This window comes from Dermacentor albipictus, chromosome 9 (genome assembly GCF_038994185.2).
Source record: "Dermacentor albipictus isolate Rhodes 1998 colony chromosome 9, USDA_Dalb.pri_finalv2, whole genome shotgun sequence".
Classification (NCBI taxonomy): Eukaryota; Metazoa; Arthropoda; class Arachnida; order Ixodida; family Ixodidae; genus Dermacentor; species Dermacentor albipictus.
Genome location: NC_091829.1, coordinates 83,318,066 through 83,343,515, shown reverse-complemented (window position 1 = coordinate 83,343,515; position 25,450 = coordinate 83,318,066). Strand labels below are relative to the sequence as shown.

General features: G+C 44.9%; 1 protein-coding gene across 2 annotated transcripts in view; it reads left to right on the top strand.

The window, feature by feature from the left end:
* Positions 1 to 25,450, top strand: part of LOC135919836 (deubiquitinating protein VCPIP1-like) — an 83,001-nt gene that overhangs the window by 48,874 nt on the left and 8,677 nt on the right. For both annotated transcript variants that reach the window (XM_065453785.1, XM_065453784.1), the window contains exons 4-12: positions 1,220 to 1,550; positions 2,944 to 3,186; positions 5,227 to 5,436; positions 8,132 to 8,219; positions 11,250 to 11,393; positions 15,016 to 15,149; positions 17,284 to 17,495; positions 19,267 to 19,518; positions 22,333 to 22,555. In XM_065453785.1, coding sequence (XP_065309857.1) covers positions 1,220 to 1,550; positions 2,944 to 3,186; positions 5,227 to 5,436; positions 8,132 to 8,219; positions 11,250 to 11,393; positions 15,016 to 15,149; positions 17,284 to 17,495; positions 19,267 to 19,518; positions 22,333 to 22,555 — 1,837 coding nt within the window. The remainder of the gene's footprint in view (positions 1 to 1,219; positions 1,551 to 2,943; positions 3,187 to 5,226; positions 5,437 to 8,131; positions 8,220 to 11,249; positions 11,394 to 15,015; positions 15,150 to 17,283; positions 17,496 to 19,266; positions 19,519 to 22,332; positions 22,556 to 25,450) is intronic.

Below are 25,450 nucleotides of genomic sequence, written 5' to 3'. Positions count from 1 at the left end.
GAGAGTAACGATGACGCAAAACAGCCCAGAACGTTGGCGGCCACAGCCTGGCACGCCCAACTGTAGTGCTTGCAGTTAAATTTTGGTAATGGACTACCTGTTCAATTGAAATTTTTTTATTTTTTCGGACATGGTGCCTATTAGACGGCAAGACATCTTGTATACCTCATAATTTGTCACATTTTTTTTTGTAGATACAAGCGTGTCTTTATAAACATTGCAATTTTATCCCGCAATCTTGGCTCTGGCAATTTATATCTTTTTTATGACATCTCGTTAATAAAGCTTTTATACATGAAAAGTGTATTCATTCTGCCTCTTTTTTAAGTATTACATAAAATACTGAGTGCAGTAGTTCTATCAGAAAAAAAAAATCTTATGTAACCTACGAAAACACCTATTTTTCCCATGGAAGGGAATGAGTTAAGGCACAGTTAATTAAGGTAGAGTTAATTAAAGCACTTGAACTCGCGACCTTTGGTGGGAGTTGTACCCAGAATCCTTGGTGATAATTAGGGCAACATTATTTAAGACACCGTTAATTAACGTATGCTTAATTAAGGCACTCATACCCATGACCTTTGGTGGGAGAAAACAAGTAATAGGAAGTAACAACAACACATTCGAGTGGAAATGTCAATTAATGTAGTGGATGTCTTGTGAGTACGCAGACTTTCGCCTTGATCCTCTTTAGCGTATGCTAAAGTTTGTCAACTTTTTGCTTGCAAATACCATATTGTTTTGCTGTGATGTTGGGTGCCAGAATGTGCAGAGCAAGGAGAGTACAGCATGGCATGGTTTTAGAATGGTTGGGGGACACAGTGACCAGCCTCGTACTCCTTGATGTCACACAGGCTATGTTAAAGGGGCGGTCGTTGAGAGTGTCCTAGATGCAGTGACTTCAGAGTGTAAATTTGGGTAAAAAAGTGCGCTGAGGGCACAGTTCTATATTTTATTTTAATTTTTTTTAAAGGCATATTGATCGCTCTATTCTCTGTTACGATCATACACAGAGAACAGTTGTACGACCATGTCACAGCGTGTTTAATCTCATCGAAGGTCAGACACACTCATGGACTTTTCTTAAGTGCACTGCTGTCGTCCTGTCTTTAAACGTTACGGCTATTCTCTTTCATTCTGTCTTGCCCGTCTGGGCAGGCAGTGCACTCGAAACCATGGAAGAGCCAGTCACCCTATAGTGGTGCCGTCTACCATGCAGGAGCTGCTCAAGGACTTTGTGGACGACAAGGAGTGGCCAGCGATCATCGCCGAGTGCGATCCCGACTTCCTGCCACCGGAGGGGGAGCTGCTGGGTCTGCGCAACATTCACGTGTTCAGCCTGGCCAACGTGCTGCGGCGGCCCATCATTCTGCTCGACTCGCTGGCGGGCATGCAGAGCCCCGGCGACTATGCCGCCCTGTTCCTGCCCAGCTTGGTGGCGCCTGAGCAGTGTCGCGGTGGGCCCCGCAACCGCCGCAACCCGCCCCTCTGCCTCTCCTGGAGCTCCTCGGGCCGGAACCACTACATTCCGCTGGTCGGCGTACGCATGGGTGAGCTTGGCAGCGAGTGCAGTTACCAACCGATCGTTTGGACTTGGTGGAGCAACCGATCGTTTGTGCTTGGTGGGCATTGGTCGAAAGAAAGTCCAAGTGTTCTGAAGTCTTGTCTTAGGGAACCAGTGGATTGACTACGCAGACCGAGAGGAGAAAGTCGTGGCCCTTTGCTGGATTCAGCCAAGTGATTCTCTAATGCACCGTATCATGAGGAGCCAACAAAGACACCAAGGGCAACATAGGGGAAATTACTTGTACTTACTAATTTAATTAAAGAAAATATAAATTAATGGCAATGAAAGTGGATGAAAAAACAACTTGCCACAGGTGGGATTGTTCCCCACCTGCGGGAACGATCCCTGATGTCTTTGTCGGCTTCTCATAATACGATTAAAAAAAGATCAGGTCCCTTGGTTAACCCCCTTTCTTTTCGTTCTCTAGTGCACCACTCATATAGAGCACTTCCGATCGGAATCAAGCCCAATCGTTATCGATCACAATTGTCATTGTGGCACTGGTATTAGAAACATGAAGATTGAAACATACATAAAATGTTACGCAATACATGCTGAGGTGTTCACAGATCATGAACCAAGATAAACCCCAGGCAGCAAAACAAAAGTACTGCAATCACCTTACAGATTGAACGGCCCAACTGCGCTAGTCAATAACAGTTTTTCTCAAGGCATAAAAAATCCTTTTTGTGCACATTGAACAAAGTCCTGCCACCGCTTTTCTGTGTTGTTTGTACACCGATTCCCTACAATGCATCCATACCTACTTGCCCAGCTAACCGTTCTTATATGAACAGAAATCTGAAAACCAGATTTCTCATACCACGAACACTGCTGATGACAGTACAAAAAAGAGGCAGAACACATCTCGTCCTGCTGTTTAAGCTGTTCACCATCGTACAGCAGACTCTTGTGAGTTCGACTCCGGATAATTTGACTTTTCGGTTAATTCGATCCCAACCAAAGGTCCCAGCCGGCACCCATACATTTCTATGGGTTGAAACTTTCATAATTTTCATCCTTAAATTGAACCTTGCCGGATAATTTGAGCTCCACTGCTCATCAATAACACCTTGTACTGCCCTCAGCAGCAGAAAAATCCTGTTGGGAGAGCTACTGCAAGTAACTTAACCACTGCTGAAAGGGTCCAGAATCAGCTCTAACTTGATATATGGGCGGCTGGCGAGGACCGAAGTTCATGCATTTCATCTTCGAAAGCATGTTTCATTTTCACATAGAGCACAAACAAATACAAGTGCAGGCATTAGCGCAATGCATTGTCACCGAAAGCGATATCGAAATTGCTCACTCACCTTTGAACTCGAAGGGGTTTAGGGGCAGTATAATTTAAGTTTCTGGCTTTCCCCACTGCGTAGGAGACAAGCTTCCGCAGATCCCGCGGTCACTGCTGCCCAAGGCATGGGGTGTGCCGCACAGTCTGGTGGACTCGTACATCGACTTTGATGCCAACGGTTGCTGTGTAGTCGGTGGCGACCACCAGCTGTCCGAGGGCTACCTGATGCGCCTGACTGTGGCCATGGACGAGGTTTTCCAGCACAAACACGGAGTGCACCCAACTCTTGTTGCTGATGTTCACCACTACGTCTACAAACGGACGGGTAAGGGAGGGCTCTCATCCGGCCTTTGGCTGTTATCATGAATGTTGGTTGCCCTTCTCCAAGCCCTCCTACCAATGGCAGCACCTTTAGCGGATTCTTTTGGATCGCTGTCTTCTCGCATTGCATTCTCCCATGTGCTCCGAGCTCTGTCGTCCGAGAAGTTGTCGAGACGGACAGCATATATGGTCACATGATCACAACACAGTGTCACAAAATTGCTGCTGTTGGTGACGGTCCACTGTAATCCAGGCCACTGTATTCTGGCATCCTGACAAACGCTGGGCGGCTGCCGTTTTACCCAAAGCTTTCGGGCGTTTTGGCTAATCTTCAATGCGTGATCAAATCTTTGTTGTAGTCACATAGTTTCACCTCAGTCATTTCGTCCTCTGATAGCAAGTTGCACATTTGACTTGAGTTTGTTCTCTGCCTCTGAGTCCAAGCAATGCTGGGTTTGCCTGACTTGGAAGACAAAGGCTCCCAGTCGAAAATGCCACTAGTTTTAGCACCCGGTGACCTTTGCTCTTTCAAAGCCTGTTTATGACAGTATAATTTTCGTGCACTTTGCCATGATGTTGGCTTAAGCAATGATAGCTGATCTTTGAGGGTGGAAGGGGAGGGGCCCTTAGCCCCTTTCATGCCTTAAGGCGAGCTGGGTTCATCCACGCATTTCTGGTAAAAATGGCCATGGATGAGCTCAGCTTGTCAGTGGTACTTATCATTTTCTAAAAATTGCATGGACAAGCTTAGTTTTGTCTCGGGGCTTAGTCGGGCTTTTAATACGTGGCAGCACACAATCCATGCGACAGCGCTAGCAGAAGCCAATTTGTTCCTTCTGAGGGGGTGAAACACGTTGACAGCTGGAGTCACACCAAAAAGCAAAAAAAAAGCTGCTACAGTATGGATGCAGGTAGCACTGAAACAGTAAAGATTGAAAAATAATTTGGCCTGTTTTGGTCAGAATTTAAATGACAAGTCTGGCACGGAAGGGGTTAATTTGCAAACGTATTTCTTTAATGGTCATCCGCCATTAAGGAGGAAAGCAGGGTGGGCTAACTGTGATAGCTTTCGTTTGAGATTGGGGGGTAATTAATGTGTATGCAAGGTTTCCTTGGCTCTGTCAGGTTCTCTTGCTGTTTTTTGAAATGTGCAAAAGATGGAGGAGGCCTCTTTCGAAGAAAATGTGGCATTTTTCTCTCGGTATGCGCTCTAAAGTAAAATTTATGCCCTTTCTGGTTTATCCTGTCCTGTAACAGTCAGTCATCACTAATCATGTGGGCATTTGACATTGTGTACTTGTTACTTTCCTTTTAGGAATGACATGCACATCTGAGGATGGTGTACTTTTCGTAACAGAAAAATAGGGAGTGCAGTGTGGTGGCTCAGTGGTGATGGCATTTGTGGTGTGTCTTGGCATGTCTTGGCTCTTGGCAACAAAGAACATAACATGCAGTAGTTTGAACATACAAAATAGGCATTTATTAGTTTTTCTATGCAGCAACACCAGCTAGCCAAAATGTATGCAAGGAATACCCTATTTACTTGGTTCTGATGTGCCGTTGGTTGTAACAATGCTCAATTTTTTCCGTGGCCAGGAATGTAAAGTGTGATGGACTCTATTTTAATGCTTGAAAAGGATGGGCAATACAATACCCTTAATTGTTCCGTCACCAGATTTCCCTCATGAGAGAGAGAAGTAGCAATTTGTACTCACATGGAAATAGAAAAATTGTAGCATTTGAGCCACAATGTTTGTTGAGCCACACCATTTTGTTGGAGACGAAATGCATTTGTGTAGTTAGACTTAGTTGCACATTAAAGAATTCCAGGTGGTCAAATTTATCCTGAACTCCCCACTGTGTCGTCCGTCATACCCTGTTTTGTCTTGGGACATTGAAGCCCATGAATCAATCATTCGGGAGTGTTAAACAAAGGAGGTGCTCACTAGATCGATGACAATTATTGTCATTTGACAAGGTAAACCCTCAGAGGGTTTGCCTGGTCTTCCCTGGTACCAGCATTTACCCTGCTCTTCTTCTGCAGGTGTGGTGGGCATCCACCCTTCGCTGGTGGTGCGGGCAACGCAGAAGGCTCTGGCGGAGCGGCGCCTTTACCGCTGCCTGACGTGCAACGCAGTCTGTGAGCACCACGTGTCACCCGAGTGGTTCCGACCGGGGGGCCTGCTCTACACAACCCTGCACGAGAGCGTCAAGACCCCGCTGCCTGAAAAGCTCTACACCTTCCGGCAGTATGGTGCGTGCTTCTTGGATGACGACCGATTTGCCGTGGCCCGCCGGCGAAACCCTTGGGTGCAGAAATAGACGGCACGGGAGGGACAGGTCAACAGCTGGCAACACATACAACGCTTGTGTGTGTCACCTGCTGTTGGGAAGGAGACGGGGAATTGAAGAGAACTGAGGGACCTGATTGTTGTTAATCGCGGCATGAATCCTGGGAAAGCGTAGGGGAACTAAACTGGGGTTTTAATTGAAATGCAGAGATAATACGAAATAGGGTAATGAAAGTGGACGAATAGGTAACTTGCCACCGGTGAGAGCTGAGCCCCATAGCGCGGTGTGTCATTTGCCCTTTTTGTGTTCCTGTGTGCTGTTTCTTTTGTAGTCCAGGTGTGCAACAGCTGGCCTAAATGAGCACTTCGTTGCAAAAGCCATGTAGTGCGACCATCACCAGGTGTCGGCACTACGTTATCGGTCATGAACTTTATGGTATTACTTCTGCTGGCGGCACTATTTTAGTCACAGCACCTTGAAGAGGCAGGAACTTCTGAAGTTTAAGGAAAGAGTACACATTGTTTTGAGCGAACTTTTAGTCTCTTTGTCGCGCGCACAGCAATTATATGTGCTCAACTGTCTAAGAGCATAGGTCGTTGACTGGGCGGGTTTATTTACTATGTTCAGAAGATAATGCAAGGTCCTCTTAATATAGTGATATTCTGTTTTTATTCAAATTACAAAGGCTGTCGTGTCTTCGCAAACATAGCAAACAATACAGATGAATGTACCTCAAACAGTACAGATAGGACTAGAGGTGTACCAACTGGATAGATGTGTTATTTGCGTGTCTCTGGGCAATGCTGCAGTCGCTGCGATATCCTACTGCCGAGCGCAAGTTTGTGGGTTCGATGCCCAGTTCCGGCTGCCAAATTCTGACAGGGACAGAATGTGAAAACACTTGTTTACCCTGCTTTGGTTGCATGGAATTTCAGGTGGTTGGAATTAATTCACAGCCCAACACTATGGCACTTCTCGTAGCCTATGAGCTGCTTTGGGATATGTTAAACTTTTATCTGTGGTCCCATCACCTGGGCTATTTGCTGCATTGGACAGAAACCAAATTAGAGCAAAACCTTGTTCATATGTTCAGAAAAAAAAAAAAGAAGAAGAGTGAGAAAACTGCACTAATTAGTAATGTGTACTATCCAAAGTCTACTAAAATATTTGGCAGACTCAACTGTAGTTTAAATCTACGTAAGGCAAAGCGTTGCACTAATTGTTGCAGCACAATGCACCGACGCTTGCTGAGCTGGTGGGGCCCGAGCTACCCTAGACCTACGTTGTTGTGGCTTTGGCAAAGCTTACGTATGCGCTCCTCAAATTCGGTCTGGGTGACTTTGGGCGAGAAGTTTTCATGTGCCCAATCGGTGAGAATCATTGTGGCACATAAGCCAATGCGCATCAGGCTAATGGGGCTCCAGTGGCTGGAGACGCACTTTGTTGTTGTCCTATTGCATAGTGTTTTAAGATGGCAAAGGGAAACCAAAATGAAATCAAGCTGGTGGGCAGTGCCAGAATACGATGCCCCCGGCGTGAAACATGACACTTACTTGTACGGCCTGCAGCAAGGAATGGTGGCGCATGGTGGTTTCGCCTATTTTTCGTTAGTTTCGTTAGGGTTCGCATTACTTATGCCTTTCCTGTGCTACAGCCGCACAAGCTATGTTCTGATCCTCGTTGACATTGATCTGTACGAAGCATTTTGAGCGCGAGTATAGCATAAAGCAAGCTACAGTTTAAAATGATGTGGCGCTTGATTCCTAGTCTGCTAGAAGAGCCTGTGTGACACTGGTATCGATTTCAACGTAGTGTGTGACTTTGAAAGCTCCAACTGCTACAACTATTATTTATTGTTCACTGCCATAAGTATGTAAAATATGAAGAGCTTTTCATGTTTTCCACAGCACGTCGGGCAGCTACGAGTAAGCAACAAACAATCCTGTCAACGTTTCTGATGAGCACGAGATGCGCGTCAGCTGGCAACGTGTAAATGTTTTAAACGTTAACACTGCTTCTCGAATAAGTGTAGTCTACAGATACGTAGTACCAACCTGCTATATTTACCCAATGAAAACATAACATATCGGAAAGGGAGGCAAATACGATAGCACATGAGTTCAAGTGGCCATCCGATCAGCCATCTTGCTTCATGTGTTTTGGCTACAATTTTACCATCCCATGTACCCTGTATAACTTTCTACCATGCATTGTAGATGCAGCAACTCGTCTTTTAATTAACGCACAAATAAATGCATCGATCTGCGATAATATAAACGGCAGTAAGTGAAGCTACACAGCTGAGCTGTGTCGGAGAGACGCATTGGACTAAATTTGGCGACAGCAGCACAGTTGCCTGTGCATGCACTGGTGGTAGTGGTACTTACCAGGTTTCAGTGGCTTTAACCGTCGCTAGTGTCCTTGGATAGGACTCGCCGTGTACAGGGACACTAATTATTGTTAATAAAGTGTGTACATATCATAAGATGTTTGTGCTCGGGGCAAATAAAAAAAGAAGAGAGAGAATGCATGCTATGCATGCATTCTCCATTATCCTGCGGCTTTATTTTTCACTGATATTGAGGTTGGCAGGTATGAACTTGCTCAGCTTTCTGCCATTCCAAGAATAATTGCAGTTCCCCTTTGTCTTTTCACAGGCATCACTTGCTGGTACAACCGGGAGAAGGATGAACTGGTGCCAGTGATTGCAAAGAACACGCTGGAACACTGTACCTGGTGCAAAAGGTTGGTTACTTGGCTCGCTGGTTGCGTTGTACTCTCCCGGCATTTAAGAAATGTTTGAACGGGCACCTTGTGACTAGCATTTTCTCTGCCTTTCACTGTCACTTTCCGAGGTGGTCATGCGCCTCCACAGACCAACGGGGGACACTGATTACCCAAAGAAGAGAGGTGCCGATGTCTCGTGGTGAATTCTGCTGGTCATTATTGTCCTCAAGCCAGCGTTTAGATCGCACTAAGATGCTTGAAATGCGGGTCTGTCAAGGAAAAATGCAACAACTCTGCATTTGTTCATACTGTGGACTGCACAAGACGTTCACAAACAAACAATGAAAAGAAGAATGAAGGCATGGACAACACTTAAAATCATGTCATCTACGACTTTCTGTCCTGCCTGCTTGTTCATTCTGCAACCCACAGTATGAAGCTCGCCCATCCTTCAGTTCTTCTGCTGTACACTTCGCATTTGACCTCAGTGGAATCCCTCACATGCAGCATGCAGAAGCAACCTGGCAGTCTGTGCTTTGTCTTGCCTACTCCATGCAGTGTAGCGAATGCTTAGGCTTGTGCCAGTCGAAGTGCAGTCAAATCTCAATATAACGAATCATCTGGGATTGCTGAAAATTGTTTGTTACTTTGACATATTGTTGTAATGAAAAACTTGCAGCTATAAGCCAGTGGCCAAACCTAAAAATGAAAATGACATACCTTGGCAGTAGACGCATGTGCAGACAAGCATACTCTCAAATAAAGGTGTTTCACTCACTGCAAAGCTGCTTTATTTGAAGAAATCAGTGGTTTTCTTCTAGCATGTGCAGCACGCACGACCGATTAGGAATGCGCCTACATTTTCCACTTTGCACAATACCTCATCGGGTACGTCATTGCACTGAGCCATGAAAGTTTTACTTTTAGCCGAATTCGTGATAATGATGTTCCTTGGTTATAAAGGGGAAAATAAACTATGTGCGTTATTTTGAAATGTGTTCTGTATTGAAATTCGTAGTTCTGAAATACTTTTACATTGAAAATATTGGCAATCTGGTGGGGATTTTCAAAACATTTGTAAATTTGAGAAATTCGTTAATGTGGGGTTCGTAGTGACGAGATTGGACTGTATAATGAGAGCCAGTTGGGTGTTATATTCAATGAACGAAGGGGAGACCACAAAAGCTTGTGGACTGTGGGATCTGAGAAAACATAGAAGTTCCAGGTAGCTTGTGTAGCCAGTAAATCCATGCAACATTGTGTTTTTCACCTATGCTACTGCAGGCTGCAGATCTGAATACTTAGCTGCGTTTTGAGGATGCAGAGATATTTTTTCGAACTGACTAGGGAGCACGAAAATGTACGAAAATTTGGGTGTTCAAAACGTTTCTCATTAGCTGTATTCAACATTTTTCTTAGACCCCGCAGTCCATAAATTTCTTTTGATTGACTGTGCATGTGAATTTTGCATAATGAGTACTGTATTTACTCGCATAACGATCGCACTCGCATAATGGTCGTACCCCTGAGTTTTGTCGTCAAAATTAGATTTTTTTTATTTACCGTCTAATGATCGCACCCCGAACTTGCCACAGTGATATGTCATGTGCCAAGTCTAGCTAATAATGATCGCACTTACCATCGGTCGAATGCTACGCGAACGACTCCTGATCTCCAGGGGCCAGGCAGCTACGGAAGCATATGGGTCCTGTGAAGAGGGAACCACTTCCATCGAGGGCGTCTAAGATGATGTCGAGCTCGGCTCAATAAAGTTGTTTCTCTCCCTCTCTCTCTCTTCAAGACAAACCAAGCGGTCTGCACACACTATTCATAAGTAGTTGCCTCATTTCATTACTTTCATCACTTTTCGCACTTCCATGACAAAAAGAGGTACAACCAAACTTGCCTTTATTATGTGTAGGCTTTATAACGGTTGTGGTCAGCAACAAAAAAAAAAGGCACCTTTCGATTCTTCTCATCTGCACTCGTGGGCACGCAACAAATCGCGAGCGGCAACGATAGTAGCCACGTTTACACTGATACGTTAAAAGTGTACCTCATTCATATGCCAAAGCTTGTAACACAGCTAAGATATTCACCCACCCTTAGCGCAAACGTGTGATATTAGGATAGTAAGGAAGACAGATGCCGCAGTTTCCGCAGCATGCCCGCCATGTGTTTTTACGTCACTGGCAGCTAAGCGCACCAATCTGTTTCTGCCCCCTCAAAGTGGGCATGGCTTCATTATTGCCGCAGACTTGCCGACAATAACGATATTATTCATTACTGATACGGAAGAAACTGTCTCAATGCACGTAATGCACTCACGAGAAGCAAAATAAATCGTGTACGGTGCGTTTGGCTTGCTCCGCTGGCCGCCATTTTTGTTTTGGTGTCCTGCACCCGCATACCGCAGCAAACGCAGGATGAAAAAAAGGATTTGTTTTTTTCGTGGGAAATTTCACCCTTGTAATGATCGCACCCCTGAATTTGCGTCAATTTTTTCTGATAAAAAAGTGCAATCATTATGCGAGTAAATTTGGTATTAATTTGTTTGACCTGATTAAGGTGCTTAAAATGTAATCATAATTGTACCATTGTGCTGTAGCATGGAAGGTGAGAGCAACATTAAGCTGCAGTTATTCAATTTTGAAACATGTATGTAGAGTACTCACTGTAATTAAGTAACTGTGCTTATTCGGTGGTCTCTTTAAAATTTCGCTCTTGCATTCCATTCCGTGAGTATAGTACATGTTTGGAACAATGAACTTCAGAACTTTCATGTCTGTGAGAATTATTATTGTAACGCAGATCACATGTTTTTTTTTCCTTTTGCAATAGGTTAGTATACAATAGATGTGGCTCTCGAAGGGTCATTGAAGGAAAAAGTCTGTCACAGTCGCCTTTCAAATGTTGCTCCAGTAGATTTGGCATACCAGTGTAGTTTGTTTACGTGGCCAGTTGAAATTTGTGTCGGTTACATTTTGCACAAGGCACTAGCGACGCTCAACTAGATTACTCTTAAGGTTCTCTGTTGTGTGCCACCAGCACCCATGTCCGGCATCTCCGTGGCGACGGATCCTTGGAGCTCCGGAACGGAGATCGCACCCGCACGCCGTCCAACTCCAAGTACTGCAGCTGCGGCTTCAAACACTTCTGGGATGGCAAGGAGTATGATACATTGCCCCTGCAGTAAGTGGGATAGCTGCCTTGCTTTCTCTGTCTCTTTTCTTGCTGCTTTAAGACTCTACAAAACTAGGCGACATGCTTGCACTTCATCAGTGTTCTATTGCCCATTCATTCAAACATCATGGTAACAGATCACATTCAACATAAAAACACGTACAGTTTTGTTGCAGTAAAAGCTCGTTAATTCACAACTCGATAATTTGAAATTTTGGGTAATTCGGAGTAGCTGCCGCAGTCCGTCCAACAATGTGTTGAATTAACACGGCAAGCTGGGCAAGTTGGTGATTGAACATGTTCCTATGAGTGGGCACCGCAACCTGGACGAAAGACTAGAGGAAGTACACTACACGAGCGCAGTATCGCTGCGCTCGTATCGTGCACTTCCTCTCGTCTTTCGTCTGGGTTGCACTGCCCACCCATAGGAACATCAACAATATGTTGAAAGCAATAAGTAACGCATCCCGCTAATCCACACTGAAATCCGAACCGCCACCGATCATTCGAACTCCGCGCCATCATGGATGGGGAAAGTGCTAGTGCATGGGAGCACGTTTATGACGCTGGTGTTGTTGCGCGAGCCGTGCAGCTTGGCTCTTTCCATCTGCGGCCCTTTGTTTAGGCCTAACTGGAGAGAGACGAGTTTGCGTCTGGCCAGGCATGGCCAATGCCTATGTTGCAGGTTGATTCTCTCCCTCTCTCAAGACCTTCAAGATCACAATGCAAATGCAGCGCTGAGTGTTCATTCTTTTATTCTTTTCTTACTTTTTTCATGTTGCATCTTGGAGGCTATGCTCTTTCTCTATGAGGTGTTCTGCCGAGAAGCAGCACCAGGCAATGTCTAAAACATGGCAGCTGTGACGTTCATCGGTGCTTGCAGTATTATACAGTATAGTCGTTGAGATCCGTGGCTGTTACTTAAAGGAAAGCATCACTGGGATACGTGTTTGGACGTCACCTATACATATAGTGGAACTCGGCAGCATGCAGCGGCTGGTGCAGCTATTAGAGTACAGTGGAAACCAACATCACAGCAGCTTGTGCTATGTTTCACGAGTGCATTTTAGAGTGCACCTCTTGTTCCTGCAGCGCACGTCTCTTACGTCCGGTTAGTCGGCACAACGAACACTGGGATGGAGGAAGAGCCATCTTGACATTGGGCACGTTGGACTGCGTTGGCCACGTCTGGTTACGTTGGCGGCGCCAGTGCATTGAACTGTAGACATTGTTCTCGCCAATATGATGTAGCATGAGCTTGTGCACGTTCCCACCACATCAGACTACGTATACAGTCGAACCCGCTTATAACAATATTCAAGTGCCACGAAAATTCCATTGTTATAACTTATCGTTGTTATAACCGGGTTGCATGAAGAAATTGAAATATGGGGATGGCAGAGCTGGTGTGAGAAAACTATGGCGGGAAGGCCAGTGTCCCTCCCCACCACCTTCCTCCATCCGGGTGCTGATTGTGTTCACTCGTTTAACTGCTTCCTGTGCACTCAGATCGCGTGTAACAAGCCGCGGCTGTCAGCGTTAAAGAATGGCACTGCTATAACAACTGCATAGAAGGTTCACGGATGGCAAGAGGTATGCGAGCTCCATCGAGGCATCGCTTGGATGGCGCCAGGAGGGGCCTTTTAAGAATCGTGAGAAGGCTGTTGTGGCAGCCTGTCAGGTTGAGAAATCCAGAAGAAACGCTGAGGCGAGATCACCACAAGCATCTCGCCACGTACTTCTCACTGGCTTGCATGAGAAAACCCTATGTCTGTCAGCCTTGCATGCTTTATGTGAAGCTTGCTGACATGCTTCTCCAAGGCATCCAGATGCTCCACGTAGTGCAGCGGAAGTCCCTCCGGTTCAGTCCTGTCAGCAGCTTATAGGCTGCTGACATGGGTTTTTCAGAAAGCAAACATTGTAGTCGAGAGAAAATGCGTCCTGATCTGGGACTTTCTGGTGTATCTACTTCCTTGGAATTTGGAACAAGGGAGCAAGGTAACCATGAGTGGGCTTTTTATTTGGTAGTGGAAGATGCCTGAAAATGGCACCACGGGCACTGTCTTTGTGTGCAGAACGTGATGTATGCATTAGTAAAGAGGATGCTTCATTCATCCCATCCAGGACACAGCTGTAAGTCCGGATTGTTGTACACTGAAGATTTACACTGTGACCCCTTTCAGAGATATTTTGCTTTCAGGACCAGACTACTTGCCAGTTTTCGCATGTGCCCATGTCCGAGCTCAAAAAACTTCTTAATTTCTTTGATTTATTGAATCATTAGTTAGTTGAACTAGATGTGTAAAGAAATGTGCTGTGCTTTGAACGCATGTTTCAAGAAATGGGGGCAGCTTCTGTTTCAATTCACCTTGTTGGGTTCATAGATAGATAAAATTTATTAAAAGAATAATCGCTAATGGTCGGGGCCCCTAGTCCAGGGCTCCGGTGGCTCTTGCCATCTTCTCAGCTCTCTGGATCAGCTTGGGCTGGTCGTTGAGGGCTGAGCCAGACAGCAGTGCCTCCCATTGCCCCTCGTGGTGTTCGTGTCGTGGTGTTCTATGTTGTGTAGCGGACAATGCAAGTACCAGTGCAGAGGTACGGGCAGCGTAGAGATACAAACAGTGCAGATGAAAGCGCAGAGATGTGAACATTTGCAGGTGATAGTGCATAGATGTAGATATTTGCAGATGAAAGTGCAGGGAAGTGAAGATTTGCTGACGACGGCGCAGAGGTGCGAATGGTGCAGACGGCAATGCAGAGATGCGCGCAGCACAGACAACAGTGCAGAGATACAGAGTGGACAGAGACCTCTCTGTCCTTTCATCTGCGCCATTGACCACGTTGGACAGAAACTAGGAGTGTGCGAATATGGGAAAATGTAGAATATTAATGAACATTACATTTTTAATATTCGTGTTCAATTAAAAAACTAGGTATTAGCAAAATTTTGAGTATTTGGTTGGATATGAATGTTCGAAACAAATCAAATGTATAGCTGGATGTGTGGGAGCAAACATAGTTCTTAGCATTTCCTTCTAATCTAACAACATGTGTGATTTTGTGCTGCATATCGTGATAATTTCGTGCAGCTCGCGAAATTTTGCCTGTAAAGCACGCTTAGCCACTGCATGTCTAAGCTGTGCAGGAAATCCAGCCTCTCTGTTGCTAGAGGCGCATGTTTGCATACAGCAAGGATGCTCAACGCAATCCCCAATCTGAGCTTATTGCTTGGCAGCAGATGCGATGAGGGACGGCTGGCACACAGTCAAATGCCTCCGAGTTTTCAGGCATCTGATGTTTTATGATAAGGCACAAGTTGGCGATTACCGACAGCTAGTAGGAATTACTCAATATTTCAAATTAATATGAGCGAAATACACATTCATTTAGTATAATGGCTTACTAGTCTAGTTTTATTACCATTGACAATCTAATTGTGATGTTTCAACATGTTAAAATGGCCGAGCTTACTAATAAATGCATGTGTATACCATTATTTGATATTTGATTCAATAATAGAAGCTAAGTATTCATATTCGAGTCATATTCGAAAGTTGTGATATTTGAAGATTGCTAACAAAAACCTCTAAGTGTATCTTTGAACTCTCGTCTGTTTCATTTTTCCTCACAGGATCACGGTGTCCCTCGAGTGGAACGACAAGGTGGTCAAAGACACGGTGTTCTGGTTCCAGCATGAAAGTGACGCTGCACTCAACAGCAACGTGTACACGGTTGCCTCCGAGGTGGTCAACAAACACTTTCCCGGTGAGTACTGTGTTTGTGGTGTTAGTATAGTGACAACAAACTGTCAGAGCCAGCATCATGGTCATTGTCATCACAAGATTTGGCAACAGAATAATTTTTTTGCATATGTTGGTGACGACAAAGACAAGGACATGTTACATTCATTACAAAAGCTCATTCAAAGGTTTAGTGATTTTACATACTGACCTAGTAGTCAAAGTAGTCTTGTCACATTGTTTCTGGCATTTTGGAGACTTGTGAGCATCGCAGGGAAAACTGGCGGAGTCGTTAGTCAACACGTGAGCTACCATCCTGTTAGCGGTTGTCTCATTCAAGAAATGTGGAATATCAGATGCCTGGAGGATGACATGTGGTCCACAGACAGCAATAAACAGGTGTCTGACTAGGAAGATGATTTAATGTGAATAAATTTGGTCTTCTGTGAAAAGCAAATTGCGTAGGTTTCATCTTTCTCCGATTGCAAGATTTGGAGGCATGTTGCTTCTTTCTTATAAAATTGTGCACACATTACATATGGCTGCACATTGTTTATTAACTTTGAAACGATAAAAACTAAGTGCATTGTAGATTTGGAGGTGCATTAGAATTAGAAACTGTGTGGCAAACCTGACACCTATAATTTGGATGTGTTGAATTACTCAGATATCTTTGTGGCATCGCCAATGGTTGTCTGAAAAGTACAGCTGAAGTTTCAGACACCTTACAGTATGCCGTTTGTTAATTCGTATTCTGCCCCATGATCCTGAGCTAATTCAGCCACCAAGTATAGCAGAAAAGGCTTTCTTGTTATTTTTTTAATGCGTCGTTAACATGTTCATCAGCCATATCGGCAGAGCTTTCTTGAAACCAAACCTAGCAAAGCCTAGTCAATACACAAGTCGCTAGCCACGCCCATACTACAGGACAAGCCACGCCCAAACTATATAGGATAGTTGTAAAATCCCGTTGGAAATTTCACGCTAAGGCTGTGGGGTTCTCCTCCGTGCTCTTGGGACAAAGGAACGACAACACAGTAGTGCAAATAATCACAAGGGCATTTATTGCACCTTTCATAGATCAATGCCTGCTAGCCGAGTTGCTATCCACAAAACATGCCGATGGGCGCGCGACAAATCTAGAAGTCCGACTCACCACGAGCGAATATGTTCGCCCCATGCTGGATCTCAATGCCTGGTTGTTAGCGCGTACAGTCACGCGAATGGTGGCGCATTCCAAGGCGGCCACGCGAGACGGTCTCGCAGAAGCATGGGTCGGCGCACGTGTGGCATGGCAAGTCCGTACCGCTTGCTTCACGAACCCCCAAAGAGAGAGTGCCTTGTCTTCCGGCGCTCAAGTAGCCCCGCCTGTCGGTGGCGTTAGCAGCGCAACACTCGCGCCATCTCTCGCACTGCGCCCCAACCACATCGACCGCCGCGGGCATCACGCAGGCCACGCGGAGGAGACGGCATTACAGGAGACGCGCTATGCGGGAAAAACATTGGGACGCGCGAGAGTCGCGCATACCCACATCGCATAGGCACTGTACTATGCATACATGGTGTTTCACGTAACTTGAGCCAAATTTCAAAAATATATATGGTCAAATGCCATTTAGCTCGATGGAACCAAGGTAATGATGTTCACCGTTGCTTGGAGATACTCTGATAATTTTTTACATCCTGCCTAATTACATAACTAGTCTTCATTAATTAGGCAACTTCTCAATTACTGTAATTACATGAAAAGTGTCAATGAGAAAATTGTAGAGCAACATGAAAAGCTCCCGGTGTAGCTTTCTGCTGCTCAACACATGCTCCACAAGTGTTTTTCCGAGCGTGAAAGAAGTCCGCGAGTACACCACGAAATTGCCGCGCGACATGCCACTCGAGGCACTTTGCATTTTGTTTAATTCGACCCTCTGGATAATTCGATCAGTTTTGGCGGTACTGCCAGGGTCGAAATAACAAAAGTTGACTGTACTGTTTTTTTTGTCTTGAGTTTGCACACAACACCAATCAGTTTTGATCTTTAGCTCAAGCATGTAAACCACAAATCTGTTTCATGAAATAATCTAGTAGAGGTTATGATTAACCAGCTCTAAATTTGTAATACTGTTGTCAAAGACGTGTGGCATTTTCGATGATCAACCTCGCAGGCGTATTTGGCTCAGAGCGCCTGTTGCAGCAAGTGGTGGACCAGATCCTGGAGCAGACACGACTGCCCGAGGATTCAATGGAAGAAGACCGGACAGATGGCAGTGACGGAGAGGCTGGGGGAGGTGGACGCTGCCGTTCACCCCATGGACCTCTCACCACTCCATCGAGCTCCTCTACCACAGCCTCCAAGTTCATTATCAAAGGCTACAAGGTGAGTGATATCCACTATGGTTGGTCACTGGACCGACAAACCTCAACATGAAGTAATTCTAGGGTTTTAGATGCCAAAACCACAATGTGATTATGAGGCGTGCAGTACAGTGAAACCTTGACAATTTGAAATCTCCTAATTCAAATTGATGGATAATTCGAAATGCTCTGTTGGCCTCGGCAAAGTCCTGTGTATTTGAATAGAGAAAAACTCTCCCGAATTCGAACTCCGAAAACCATGACACGGTTATGTCGAACAAAATCTCTCACTTCCATGGACCATTTTCGATCAAACCCGAGCTGAAGGCGAAAGTTCAATGTGCCACAAGCTACTGTAATGTCACGTGCCATAAAAATGACAGTCAAGGATGTCCAGGAAGCAGAGCAGCGCCCACCCTCCTTTCCCGTCCAGCTTTGAAGGAACAGAAAGGAGCCTCCAGCACGCACTCGCCTAAGCCCCCTTCCTAGTCTGCTCCCGATCACATCATCTCCAACATTGGGGACACAGGAGTACGACGGGAATCAAGCCACCATCCCTCTCGGTTCGCCCTCGCATGTTTTCCCTCGCGCCCACAGCAAATGACGTGCAAGGCGCGATCTTGTCGCACTTGGACTTTATACGAAACCTCCACCAGCACCATTTCCACTGTGGTGGTGTGGCAGTGACGAAAATTCTCCACTGGCCGATGGGATAAGGAGCTGCGAACCGTCGCGGATAGCTTGTTGGCAATGTTCCCCATGGATCATCAGTGACTGGAGACGAGATCACGTGTACGGGTCAGCTTGACGGCCGTTGAAGTAGCATTGGGGTCTGCAGTCAACCAGCCAGCGACTACCTCGAGCGCGCATGTGACGTTCGTCTGTGTGCTTCCATGCGGGTAGAAAGCTGCCAACTGCATGAATCTGCATGCGTGAATGCTGAACCCACTTCCTATCAGCATTCCTTCTAGTGGCTAATTGGCCCGATCTTCTCACAAACTTCCGTGCTTTCTACAGGCATTGCTTTTCTTGTTCCCTCCATTTGCATACTGTTAATCCTTTAAATCGGTCGGGTCGACCTGGTGGAACCTTGTCCCGAAAGATATTGCGCAATGTGGAAACGCTACGAGCGTCCAGGCACTGACAATGGCCAGGTAATTCACCAAAGGTACCGATATTCGAAAGATAGAATATGAGATATTCAATTCTGGAATTGCTTTATTCAGACGTTCACTATTTGATTGGACATCAAATATTTGAGTCTTCAAACACCCCTTGTTATGAGTGTCAAATGTGCGGCAGTGAGAAAGACCAGTGTTGCTGGACAGTGCATTTGTCGTGAAAGTCAACTACCACGCCGAATGAGTGGTATGCTCGGCATGCAGCAGTCTGGTCCTCACAAATCTTTGTTATATCCATTGGCAGAACAATTTTAATTCGTCAACGGGGATTTAAGTTGATAGATTTGTATGCGAATATCAAGTGGAATTGCATTTGCTTTGGTATATCTATTATTTTATTATAATGAGGTTTGAGTGTAATATATGATCAAATCATGCATGCACTGTATGATACATCCCACCCCCCCCCACTCCCCATATGGAATTGGAGGGGCGGAGATAACAGGTAGCTCATGGTTGCTAAAAAAAAGATATAATGGCAAATATGACAAAGACATACGTTGGCTAGTTTTCATCTGCAAGTGGGGTCATGAAGGTAAAGAGAAGATTTTATTGCAGGAATACTGGCAGTAATTACAAGTTTGTTGCCATCTTTGTGCCTTGCCATTCCAGACGCTGCACAAGGAGGAGCTGGGTGTCAGTGAGACGGAGCGCCGGCTTCTTGAGCGGATACAGACTCATGCCACCACGTCCAGGAGGAAGCACGGAAGTGGGTCGCCTGAGAGAGAACGCCATTCCACCGTGTCCGGTGCATCAGCCGTGTCACCTATTACTGTGGTCTCCAACACGCAACTCACCTTGGCTCAGCCTTCGTCTGTAGAGCGGCCAAACTTCGTGAGAGTGGTCACCTCCGACGGACGGCAAGTAAGTCGCTTGAACAATCTCTTTTGCAGGAACAACGCTTAAAGGCACACTGTAACAAAATTATCGAACACATAAATAGCTTAGCCTTAGATGCTGTGCACATAAGGCAGCCTCCGTGCAAAGTTCAGCTGCAGTGCAAAATTTAACGTTCTAGATGCAAGAAAATGGGTTGCAAAAACCTTTCCAAAGTAATTTTTTTACACCAAAACTAGCAAAAAAATGTGGCCATTGCTGGTCACTGGAAATGATGGAACCTGGGATGTCAAGAACCAGTGTGGGCATGGAGGCCATGGTATGAGATTGGTATCAATGGTATCAATGAGGTTCTGCTGTATATGCTGCTCATTTATAAGCAATTTAGACAAAGAGAAATTTTATTACAGTTGGCCTTTTTAAGAGCTCGAAACTGGGTTTGGCTGTGCCTTTCCATCTGTCTGTGTCTGTCCGTCCTTTCCATTACAGTGCCATCATAACTAACATGCCAGTGTCGGTAGGCCACTTCTTTGCTCTCACGTTCAACCTTACCATTTGGCAAACAAAATGTTGTGTACCATGCAGACTCAGGGAGTTGTGGTGTCTGTGTGTGTGTTACTGTTCATTTATTCACCAATTTTTTGTATTTGCTATGTATTTATTTTGATTGTTTCTTATATAAAGGCTATTCCTTTCAGGCATCAGTTTATTTGTTCATTGAAAGTAGGTCTTGAACACAATTGAATATTCAGCAACATTGGAAATGTCAGCAACAGAGTAGAGTAACGGTGTATTTGACTTGTCATTTAAGAGCACCCTCATGGCTTTATAAAGGTCATGTAAGACAGCAGTTAAGTATTACAGTCAACAACAGATAATTCGTACTCCACGTGGAACGTAAAGAAGTCCGAACTATAGAATGTCCGAAAAAACGAATGTATCCAAAAAAGATAATTTCATTATATAGGCCCCTGTGCAAGGAATAAGTGAACGATTTGTTGCTGCACACCCTTCTACTAACGTGCAACCAAGTACGCCTGTATTTCTGCCAGTCTTTTGCTGTCGCTGTACGCCAATGCAAGGATTGCAAAGGCGCGAGTCCGCATGTGAAGGCTCTGGAGCAACATCATCGTCATCCGAGTTAGTCACTGTTTGATAGTGGGAGAACTTGCTTGATTATTTCGTCATCGTTCAGTTTGGCACACAACACCACACTGTCAACGTCTGCAAAGTCTTCAAATGTAATGGCGGCAGAAATCAGCACACCGCAGCCTAGCAGGTCGTCAATGACGTCTGCATTTGTGCACACCGTAGTAGGTGGCAGGTTCAGGCTCTTCAGTTGTGGAGTCATTTGGACTGCGTCTCGAGACTCATTCCGAGTCGTACTGCGAGGCCACCGCTGGTGCCGTTTGACATGACTTGTCCATAAGTTCAGAACAAAGACTTCTTGGAGCCAGCACAGCACTGTCTGGAATGCAAACTAAACAAACAACACAGAATAGTGGAACGATGTCCGAAAGGCAAACTCAACAAACAGAACGGCAAGAGCAGGCCATGTGCGGGGTTGCTGGAATAGGAGATGATGATTGCGATGTTTCTCCGACCTATAATTTAGGCAAAACATCCAAGATCGGCATTTTTAGTTAAATCTCTGAGGCATAATGATGCGTCCAAGGCAAGGCCTCAGAGATTAACCTCTAATGTTTAATTTCTGAGGCCACACTTGATGCCTCGGGCCTCTAAGGCCATACTTGATGTTTTGTCGAGGTTTCCAAAGGAGATAATGTTGGCAGAGGCGGTGTACGCTACAGCTATGGACGGAGTCTGGATAATCGAATGTTGAGCTGGCAGCTATCCGAAATATTAGTCGTCTTTACACATTAAGTCTATTGGTGGTGCCGCGAAGCTGTCCAAATGATCAAAGATGTCCGGATTATCAGTGTCCGTGTTATCGGTCAGCGATTGTACTGCTAGAGTGAAGTTCTCTTCCCAGATCTTGACACCTACAAGCCTGTGCCAGGTACCAGCCAAGCTCCTTGGTCCTGCACCACTTCTTTGTCAGTGTCCAACAACACTTTCCACTTAGAGAGGCCAACCTGCATACGAACAGATTTACATGTCTGCCAACTCTTCCGAATTTTCTGTAGAGTTTGCAAATTTAGGCTCGTGTTACAATTTTATTGCTTCACAAAATATAGTGTCTGCAAAAAAGTTCAGCTCATCAGTCTACATAACTTCGGTTGGAAATCTACTCGTGAGAGGATGCGAAATGTGGTAGTACATGCTTCGAGAAACCTTGTACGGACAAGTTGCTGAAGCAGGCAAAATTGATAAGAGCAGTGTCAGTCGCTGTTCCTAGTTTGCTGCTGCATGTATGCTGCGTCTAAAGGTAAACCATCATTAATGAAGTGCATATATATCCCACAAGAGGCGTTTGCTCAGTGCAAGATTTAATAAAGTGCATTCTATTCCTTTGAATAGCTGTTGAATAAGTATGAATGAATTCCTTTAGCTTTCAAAGCTCACAGAAGAAATTACTATGCCTATTGAGACCCGTAACCAGAGGGTAGTAGTTGGTCATAACTGATAATTATTACTCAGAAGCAGGGAAACTCCTGAGGGATACAGTGGTAACAAGACCATAAACAACAGGAAACTATGTTGTAGAAAAATATACGCTACAAAGAAACAAGTACATTAATGAAGTGGTATAAAGAAGAGGTGTGCCAAGGTGCAGTGGTATACTGAGAAGTAAGTGATGCATGCTAATTAAGGCTCTACTTGTCAACTATTTTCGATTATTGCTGCTTGTCACATCTATTGTCATGGTGTCTTTTGCAGGGACAGCTAAGGCCCAGTGCCTTGGGCGTCACCTTCGCTGAGCTCCAGGCTTGGGTGACCGCAGAGTTTGGGATTCCTGCCGAACGGCAGCTTCTGAAGAGCGGCATCCCGCCTAGGGTATTGGTGGCACCCCCCGATGGCAACGCCCTGTCACTTTCTCACGGTGACCGCGTCATCGTCGAGGTGGTCGGGGCCGACCCCTCTGCCAGTGCCGTTGCACATGGTAGGGTTATTGTCCCAGAGGCCGCTAACCTTTGGTTAATTTCGGTGTAACAGGCTACTTAGCCGCCTGCTGGACAACCATCTTGACCCTTTCAGAGGCGGTGGGAAGCATGCTTCCTACCTGTTATATGTGTGCAGAAAGGCCATCGGAAGCATTATTCTCATCACGGGAGTGCATTGCAGTCTTAAAGAAACATTGTAAAATTTGGAACAAATGCAGTGGTGCCCTCTGTTGCCACAAAAATTGACCTACAGTGCTTCCCATGCTTTGAGCCTGTTTCACAGATTCTGTCTGCTTGATAATTTTGCATGAGTTGTGGCCTTTGAAGTGGCGCAGAAACTGTGAGCAAACTTTCTTTGCAAGAAAAAGGCATCGTTATTTCAGAATTTGTTGAGTCTGTTTTGTTGTGAACATGTACCAGCACTGCGGATGGCACATGTTCATAGGAGAGAAGTATTAATGAAATTATTACTGTATTAAAGAAATTTGACTGTATGCTGTATCTGCACCATCTAGACAAAATTTGTCCCCAAATTTGTCAGTCGTAGCCGACAGTCCATTATAGCCGGGTCCGTTAAAGCAGAATTGGTTCCATTCATAATACAGCTTAGACCACTTATAACCATCCTATGGTACAGAACTGGCTACAACGCAACCTTTTCTAGCTCCCGTTAACCCTCCCACAGAGCTTCATATACACGTATACTGCGGGGTCATTCCACGCCAAATCAACCAGCGCTTTTTCGACCACCACAGATATAGCTGAAAAGAATTTCCATGCGTTTGTTGACGTTCAAAGCTCATTCTCTCCGTTTATTTTTTGAAGACTGAAACAGAAGCCAGCATGCGGCTGTGCTGCAGGGTCGGAGGCGCCGCCCTTTAACTTTGCGCTACTGAGAGCGTGGTCGGCAGCGCGGTATGTTCGGATTATTTATTTATTTATTTATTCGGTATACCTACATCGCCTGTACGGCATTATCGTAGGGGGTTTAAAATATAGGTGGTCACAATGGAAACATATTTAGCAACATCAAAAGAATACATCAGTAAATACAACATAGTTTAAGCACTGAAATACGCAAAAGCGGAATAGAAACTACGAAAGTACAAAACAAAGTGAGTGACAAAGTAACTAACTAACAAAACAGAAAAAAAAAGTTGCGTATGTGCAGAAATGAATAACAAAACAATCAAAGAATATGGCTCTCAATAGCATTTTCAAAACTAGAAGCTGCCATCACTTCATTAGGGAGCTCATTCCAATCGCTAATCATGTTAGGAAAAAATGAATACTTAAACACATTGGTACGGCACTGGTAAGCTCTAATTTTGTTAGCGTGGTCTCTCCTAGATGAAACGTAATGCGGCTCCTTGAGGAACAGTGTTTTGTTGATACCTGTTTTACTTTTATATATATTATAAAGGAATTTCAATCTTAGGATTTTCCTGCATGAAGAAAGAGTTTTCCAACCCAACCCTTCCCGTATTCTGGATCCTCTGGTAGTAAAATTATAATTTCCTGTTACAAAGCGTGCTGCGTGCTTTTGGACGCGTTCTATTTTTTCTGTGAGGTTTTTAGTGTATGGATCCCAGATAACGCATGCATATTCTAGAATAGGCCTGATATTTGTTAAATACAAGGTTGCCTTCAGTGATGAAGGAGAATGCTTAAAATTTCGTCGGAAAAAGTGAAGAAGACGGTAAGCTTTCGCGCTAATTAAGTTAACACGATTAGTCCAGTCAAGCGTTTCAGAAAACGTAACTCCGAGGTACTGAACATCATTAGCGGTACTGAGTGCAACATTATTTACGCAATAGGAACTGGGGAATTTTTTCTTTTTCTTTGTAAACTGCACATGGTAGCATTTACCAGTATTCAGAGTCATCTGCCACCGCTTGCACCAAATAGATACTTTTTCAAGGTCGTCCTGTAAGACAGACATGTCGGCATAACATTTCACTGCACGATACATGACGCAGTCGTCGGCATACAGTCTAACTGTTGATTTAAGGCCTACTACTAAATCATTAATATAAATTAGGTACAAAAGAGGCCCAAGCACAGAGCCTTGAGGCACTCCCGATAGCACGTGCATTGGAGCCGAGTTTACCCCATTAAGAACAACTTGCTGTTTGCGCAGGTGTATATAATCCTTTATCCAGCCAAAAATACGTTCAGGAAGGCCTAGGAATGATAATTTTAAGCAAAGTAGATTGTGGGGGACGACGTCAAATGCTTTCCGCAGATCAAGAAAGAGTGCATCTATCTGTTCACCATGGTCCAGGCCGAGTGCAATGTCATGAGTGAATTCGGCTAGTTGTGTTACGCACGAAAAACCAGAGCGGAACCCATGCTGAGCCGAAGTGAAAAAGTTATTTGTTTGTAAATGTTTCATCAGATTAGAGTACAGGACATGTTCGAGAGTCTTACAGCAAACGGAAGTTAAAGATATCGGCCTGTAATTGCCTACGTGTGTACGATCGCCCTCTTTAAATATCGGAGTCACGTTAGCTGTCTTCCAATCTTCGGGCAGTTTTTGATTATCTAGTGACTTGTTGAATAATAATACTAAGAAAGGCGCTATCTGTCTCGAACATTGTTTCAACACATGATTAGAAATTCCATCGGGTCCATGAGCTGAATGCAGGTCCATTGCAAATGCTTACACGTTCAAATTACCAGGCGTTTTCGCACATTGAAATACGCGTAATATTGACAGGACTACACTGTCAGTTTGAATAAACCCGAAGTTCGAATTAGCCAGATTCCACTGTTTCAGCACTTTGCCTTCGAGATATTTCAGCACATCATGAGCAGCTGCGGGCTGAGGAGCTGTCCCTTCAGAGTCATGCGTTGCTTCTGGTATATGGTAATGGCTGTGATGTTTAGTTTTC